Source organism: Durio zibethinus, chromosome 18 (assembly GCF_047325235.1).
Source record: "Durio zibethinus cultivar Kanyao isolate XHJ-2024 chromosome 18, ASM4732523v1, whole genome shotgun sequence".
Taxonomy (NCBI): domain Eukaryota; kingdom Viridiplantae; phylum Streptophyta; class Magnoliopsida; order Malvales; family Malvaceae; genus Durio; species Durio zibethinus.
In genome coordinates, this window is record NC_143179.1 from 7,964,456 (window position 1) to 7,972,472 (window position 8,017).

Genomic DNA, 8,017 nt, shown 5'->3' on the forward strand with positions numbered 1-8,017 from the left:
TCAACTGCTTTATTTTCCTCTGTTGGCCAAGGAGATATTGACCATTTCGAAAGTGGTTCACTCTTCATTTTCATTAGTTTGAACCACCCAACATCCACAGTTACAGAGTCCTTGCAGTTTTCACCCTGTCAACTGCTTTATTTTCCTCTATTGACCAAGGAGATAATCATTTCAAAAGTGGTTCAATCTTCATTCGATTCCATTGCTATAGTGTTGCACTTTGCCCTCAAAGCATACAATTTTCATCCACTTCCCACAACGCCAAGCACACTGCACCTAGATTTGGTGTAAATATTATTATACATATATATATATATATATATTATCTCATGTTGGCATAAATGATATCCTTGTAATCATAAATCTAAATCCAAAAAATCATATATGAATATTAGATCATCAAATTCAATTCTATTGTGTACTTGTTTGGGCAATTATAATTGATAAGAAGAAGTAACAATTCAGGAGATTAAGTCATTCTCTTTGCTCTTTTCTTACTCAAAGCTTTTAATGTATAGATACCGTTACATAAAAAAAGTAAAGAGAGAATCATAATTAATTTATATTAAAACCCTATAAATTTTTCCATCAAAGGTTATGCGTTAAAAGTTTATACAATCATCATATTATATTAATCCAGTAAGATGTACAAAACTCACACTTAAATTATTTGAATTCTCATGTTTATCTTATATTAAAACTAAATTTATAAATCTATTTTATTAAATATTAAAATTACCAATTAGTAATAACCCATTAGTCAAAAATTCTAACAATCCTTTCGTCATTTAGCTTGTTGGATCCCATGTAAAACCTGAGTTTTGTATCAGAATCAACGACAAACCAAGGTTTCTGTTTGTTGTAGCATCATGGACAAGTGTGTTTAATTCCAAGGCCTTGCACTAGCACTAGCAGGCTATTGTACACAATTTTCTTGACCAAAATTAAGTTTTGAACAAAACAAAGCAAATTTTATTAAGAAATCATGGAAAGGGCCACTTCAATTTGGCTAGTTGTAACCTATCGAATTTGGGTACTTGTACTTTCACATAAAGGCTTGATTTGATTGGAAGACTTGTCTATATATGTTTCAACTCTCAATCACATGGTCACATGTTAGGAGTTAAATTATGAATTTAGGAATTGTGGGTTACTTGCCATTTAGGGTAAATCTCACGAAGCTTTCCTAGTATGGTATGGAATCCATTTCCTAAAAAAGCTTAAATAGATAGTCAACATCGTAAATTGAGTTGAAATTTTGAGGGATGTTTCTTGACTGATCAATTGTACCTTTTCAAGATGAGTCCTCGTGCTTGCCTTCCGACTTGCAACACCAAGATTTTGGTTGGGGATTTAATAGGCATATGATCTTCATCGAGGCTTACTAGTGTTCATATATATAAAAGTAATTAGAGATATAATTTTTTTAAAAAGCATAATTTAAAAATAAAAAATATTATTGACATTAAAATTTAAACTTTAATTTTAATGAAAATTACCTTTTAAAAATAAATATTTTAATATATACTTTAATTGTTGCTGTTATTTGCGTTGGAAATGCATATATAAATAAGCCTAGCCATAGGTAAAATATATAGGAGATCTCATGTTGATATATATGAACCTCAATTAAATTATCCCTCTCTTAATTATGCATTAAGAAGATATATATATATATATATGTAAGAGAAATTTATTAAAAGTTTCAAAAGCCTATATTTATTAAAGTTTGCATAAATTAGTTATTCAATTAAAAAATTAGCATGAAATTTATTTGAAACCTCATTTGCCCTGAACAAGTTTAATTAAATAATACGGTGTAACTTAGAATCGATTTTGATATTATGACTAAATTATATATTTTTTAATATATAAAGTTATCCAAAATAAATTGAATATAATTATTAAAATTAAAAATCCACCATTCAATCAACATGTCACATGATTATTAAATATGATCCAATAATTAGTTTTATACAAAAAAAAATTCTCAATAAAAAAATTAGGTAAGTTAGCCTAAAAAATCCTATGTTAATGGAAGGTAGCTTTTGTTGTTAAAAGAAGAAAAAGGAAAATATTAATAAATTAAGCACATTGATAATTGATTAAAAACCAAGCCCTTAGAGACACGTGTTGGTCGGTACGGTCGAAGCTGCCCCGCTCTGTTGAGTTGTTTTTGGTGTTGGCAATGGCATGGGGGCTGATGGGCATGGACGTCCCACGTGATCAACAGGGACAACTTCACGTGTCTGGGATGTTTTCCCACGTATGAAACGAATCCAAATCCTCACCAAAGCTAGCTAGCTAAAAAAACACATAATCAGATTATCACACATGCTGACGGGCCTGTCTCTGCTTCACCTGATTGATTCAGTCAAGGCTGTTCCTTTGAGTGTGAATTCCATGAAAAAAAGAATTGCATCCAGCTACCACCTTAGTCCTTCAAGGCTTAAATATATACTAGCTAGTCTCTTGGTTTTGCAAGAACTCAAGACAATAGGACGAAGTGGTTTTTAATTACTCTTGTTTTGGTCATGGAACTGTTTCCTCGGATTGTTTGGGCACAGTGCATGGTCCGAGCTGATTTGTTCCGTCCTGAGGTGAATCACGTTTGATCCACAATTCAGGGATTTGCATGGCAAGCTTGTCGTAAGATCTTGTAAAATTTTCCCAAACAGCTTTACATTGTTCCCCCATAATTCGTTTCATATGTAACCTATGCAACACATTTCCAGAGACACCAGACTCGATCTCCTCGTTTGAAACTATATTTTCCATGACCCTCGTAACTTGTGGATCAGCATCCATGTTTTGTCTTCCATTTTAGTTATAGAAAATAAGTTTTCAGATTCTATCTTCTGATAGTTTAACGTTCATGGAATAAACGAGCTAGCGATTGATTGGTTTAATTATATAGTTTGGCTGGCTCTAATAGCTGGAATTTTCAGAGATGTCATGCCATGGGGGAATCAATATATGTGAATAAGTGACACCATCCTCACTGATTTTCTCTTCCTAATTTAGGCGGAAAACAAAGAATCGATGAGCTATGACTAATTATAAACAGTTTTAGAGGATTTTGTAAGGGGTGGGATGTAATCTAAGGATATTTAGATAAACGATGAGATTAATTCTAATGAGATTAAATATAAAAATGAATGTGAGATTAATTATTATAACGATGAAATTAAAATTAGTGGTAGATATGTATTTTGATATAAAAATAGAATAAATTGTAATAAGAAAAAAAATGACTATTAAGAATATTATATTAAAAATTATGTGTAATAAAAATTTTAAGTTATTTAATATTTATTAAATTAATAAATACTTAAAAATTATTAAATTATTTTTATGTCAAATTATAGTTTTAAAAATAATAATATATATCAAATGATTTTAAAAAAAATTAATAATAATATATTTACACAACTTGATAATAATCTAGAAGATTACTTAATATTTTTTATCAAAATAAAATTAAAAAAAAAAAAAGAGTGAAAAAATTCAAAATCAAGGGCATTTTTAGAAAAAGAGAGTGGGATGGGAATAAAAAATCCAACCGAACCCCTCCTTTACCTCCGATGAAATTTCTATACAAGTACGAATTTTTTTCAAACGTCAGCTTGTTATCCAAACAATTTATTATGCTTAGATTGTACAAAAAATTTGGGATAATCCCACCAAAATGGGACACCATGCAGTGACATCCAAGTCCGCCTTTAGCGATGGTGGTTGCGAGATGGAGTAGCTAGGTCTTGGTGGTTCGGTTAGTGAGAGACATAACCACGCCAGCATGGTCTGTACACCCCCTATGGCCCATCCACTCCCACTACTTTTCCTCGACCAAACTTGTTTTCTTTCTATCATTAACATTTTCAACATTCAATCACAAATTTAGGTATCATTGAAGAGTTTTGCACATTGGGTAATTAAAAGCACTCTTTCTAGTTACAAACAAGCCAAATATAATCAATAAATGACTGAGTCAATTAGTAAAAATTTATCTTTTTCAACATAAAAATTTTGAATTTAAATCTAATTGATGACTACTATTAAGATCACTTTAAGTATAAAAATTTTAAATTCAAATTTAATTGGTGACATTTTATTAAAATTATCTTAAATATATGAACTTCAATTATACTATACATCTTATTTAATCTAAAAGATTGGGTCTTGATTTTTTTATCAGAAAAAAAAATCCAAATATATACGTACAGACAGTGTTTCCTGTCACCGACATTCTCTTCATTTGATACGGGGTGAAAATGCAACTGCCATGAGAGTACGTAAATCTCTGATTGAAGAAACTGTGCTAAGAAGGAGCATAGGGATAAAACATCGATCGAGGAGAGGATCAGTAATGTCATGAGACTCATGCTATTAAACGGCAGTACGGGCAGGTCTGGTAGAGATGCTTCAGTGTAAGTTAATTTTAGGTAATGGTGATTTATATGGGGAGACAAATGAATTAAATTAGTGGGGGAAACAGACATGGTAGTTGGAAAAGAAGGTGACAAATAAAAGAGAGAGAAAGGGAAAAGAGGCGGCAAAGTCTGTGTTTGGGAACTTGAACCATGTAGCAACTAGGCAGCAGCAACAACCACACCAGCTTGATATATGTGGAATTTCTCAAACTCCACCCTATTTAACTCTTGATGCAGCCAAGCTTTCACTGGCTTATAGGATTTCTTATGTATAAACACTCGTAGTATTTCTTGAAGCCCAGATTTAATATATCAACCACCGCAAACCATCTGTTTTGTGCTGTTTCCGGAAGCTGCACTCTGTATTAATTATTTCACCAAATAATGAAGGTGAGAACTGATCAGAACTAAGAAATAAGAGAGTCGATTTCTTGGTTAGTTTTTGTACTTCAACTTGTTAAGGTATATTTATGTCTTGTTTGATTCCAGATATTTAGCTGGGTGCAAAACAAGCTCAACAGCAAGAAATCCAACTCCAACCCAGCTAATCGTAAGTGTTCTTCAATCTTTTCTTGACATTTTACTTCCATGGTTGATTACCATAAAATTTTAAGCTCTTCCTCCCTCCCTCTCCAGAATAATTCTATTAATCAAAAGCTATATCAATGGCATGCTTAATCACATATATGTTTGTTAATTTGTAAGTTGTAACAATCCTGTATATCTTCATTCCTCTTCTAGATCATATCCAACAGCCTTGCAAAGAAGAGTTTAGCGAATGGCCTCATGGACTGCTAGCAATTGGAACGTTTGGAAACGAGATAAAACAAGAAACAGAGAAGGCAAATCTTCAAGAAAATTTCCCCTCCGGACAAGATCTACATGGTCTGACACCTGAAGAAGTAGGAAAACTTTCAAAAGAGTTGAACTTAATATTTCACGAACATGTTGGACTGATATCAGCTGATGCGGAAGCTACTACTAAACTTCCATTTGATAAATCCAACTCAAGCACGGAAGCAGAAGACAGGAATTGCAGTGCATGCTCCGATTATTCAAACAACAAAAATGATCATGATCTCCAGTTTATCACCAGTTCAGTTCACAGAAGAGGGAAAGATACCTGCTTGGATAATTCTAAAGGTGCGATTGGCAAAAAATCATTATCATTTCTTCTAAAGAAGTTGTTTGTTTGTAGAAGTGGATTTTCATCACCTGCCCCAATTAGTTTAAGGGATCCAATCCTGGAGTCACAAATGGAGAAGGTATTTATTATACATTAAAATACACGCAAAAGTTCAGTAATTATTTAGCTAAATACGTTAATATTCTCAATTAAATGTGTTTGATCTTGAGTTTCAGATATTGAGGACTATACTTCACAAGAAGATATATCCACAAAGTTCGAGTCCGAAATTGTCTAACAAGAAATCCTTGGAGAGCAGCCATATCACCAAGACTCATGCAAGTGGAAATGAAAAGGGTGAAAAGGCAGATGATGGAAGTAAATGGGTAAAAACAGATTCCGAATGTAAGTTCATATATATAGCAGCATCGGTTTTCAGGTTTATAGGCATGAACATTTCAATATATGGAAAGGGTCCTATAATTTTAACTTGATTTGTTTCTTCATTAATGCAGATATTGTTTTGGAAATATAAGTCCATTTGTTGCTTGGACCGACTATGAAGATTAATTCATGGTAAGAAGTTTTAACTAAACTTTTTCTTCAATATGTATTAATGTACACTTAACATTAATTCAGTCTAGAATTAATCTAAACTTTTATCTGATGTTTTTGCAGATATCAGCAATGCAATGATACACATGAGTAAATGGTGTGCTTGTTGGATGCTCAAATTTTTTTCATCGGTTGGGAGAAAATAAGACATGCATGATGCCACAGTGCCATTGATGATTACAAGAATCGATGAGAAACAACATGAACCAATAGTGCTTTGCACAATTGTTTTTCAGATTGCAAATGTTTTTTTTTTTTTCAAGCCTTGAAGGAAGAAGACAGCCATTCTTTGGAAATGCAAGTTTGCGTTGATTTTCTCTTTAGTGCATGTTGCATTTGCAAGTTCCTTTTAATTTTGGTTTTGGTTTTAGTTTTCTTTTTTTTTTTTAACGAGAACCGAGAAGTATATAAATTTGACTTGTAGTTTCCATTAATTTATGATCTATTATTTTTTTAATCCCAAAATATGTGTTGACTTTAACGAAATTTAAGAAAAAAATTTTAAATTTAATCAATTTAATATTAAAATTTTAATTTTTTTTATAAATTTAAAATTTCATGATTTTTAATGTCAAAAAAATAAAAAAAAACCCATAAAAATAATTTTAAAGTATAAAAAATAAAAATTTTAGACATTCAAAAAAAAATAACACATAATTTTGAGACATTTCAAAAAAAAAATACATCTTTAATCATCTCCTGAGTATAGAATTATACATTATGAATTATTGAGTTGTATGCAAAAATCCTACCATTTTTTTATTGGGACTAATCAATCAACAGAAACTAAAAACAAGTGAATAATTATATGTTTGAGCATGGCAACCTTAGCCTCGATTTTATACTATTCCCTCCCTCCCATTATATTTGTCTTTTATTAATTTTTTGGTTAAACAAGTTTTAATAAAATTATAAAATTAAAAAAAATAAAAATAAAATTGTAAAAGTTAAATTTCAAATTCTTTAAAACATATTTTTTAAAATTTTAATTCAATACAATATTTTAAAAAATAATAAACGAAGATGAATTAAAAAAAATCAAATATAAACATACAAAACGAGACAATAAAGAGTAATTATTTGGAATCAAATTAAATATGATAATTTAAAATATGATATGATGATACAATATAAAAATAATATAAAAATAATATAATTTAAAATTTTAATAATTATAAAATTAAAAAAAAATATTTTATATTTTTATATAAAATATAATATAAATACACAAATGGCGAGCCTAACTTAAACTACTAATCAAAACAGAAAAATGAGGTTTATCAGACTTGTAATGAAAACGATTGAAGCCCAAATCGTCTGTGATCCACAATCTAAATGAACTTTGGTTTGATCTAAGCCCAAGGGTCACAAGACCATTTTTTAATCAAATGCGTGATTCTCTCAATTAGATTAAAAATTAAATTTAAAAAATTATTTTATACATTAAAAATGAAGTTTTGAAATCTCATAAACGAAGTTAGAAAATTACTCACACTTTACAAAATTAGTAAATTCTTAGTACTTTTTTTATTTATTTATTTATGGCCGTCTGACTACTTTGAAAAAAATTACTTGATTTACTATAGAATGAAAAGGTGACTTAATATTTAATGAAAAAAATAAAAGATTACTCAATTTTTAATATAATCTGCCCCAATTTGATGTCTAAATTGACAGTCATATGAAATCCCAAAGACAGCTTGATTATCAAAGAAAAATCATAATTAAACCAATCCAACGGTCCAAAACCAATAATTAAAGCAATTAATTAATTAATTAATTATTAATTAATTAAAGATTAAAAAAAAAAAGATTCAATGATTGATCCAGCGAGGCTTTTAATTTT

At 30.0% G+C, this 8,017-nt stretch overlaps 1 protein-coding gene across 1 annotated transcript; it reads left to right on the top strand.

The window, feature by feature from the left end:
• Positions 1–4,371: 4,371 nt before the first annotated feature.
• Positions 4,372–6,091, top strand: LOC149513672 (protein NEGATIVE GRAVITROPIC RESPONSE OF ROOTS-like). The gene is made up of 6 exons (XM_089748084.1): positions 4,372–4,427; positions 4,531–4,699; positions 4,920–4,980; positions 5,136–5,695; positions 5,793–5,961; positions 6,072–6,091. Exons 1-6 carry the CDS (start codon positions 4,372–4,374, stop codon positions 6,089–6,091), a joined length of 1,035 nt encoding a protein of 344 aa, XP_089604210.1.
• Positions 6,092–8,017: the final 1,926 nt, after the last annotated feature.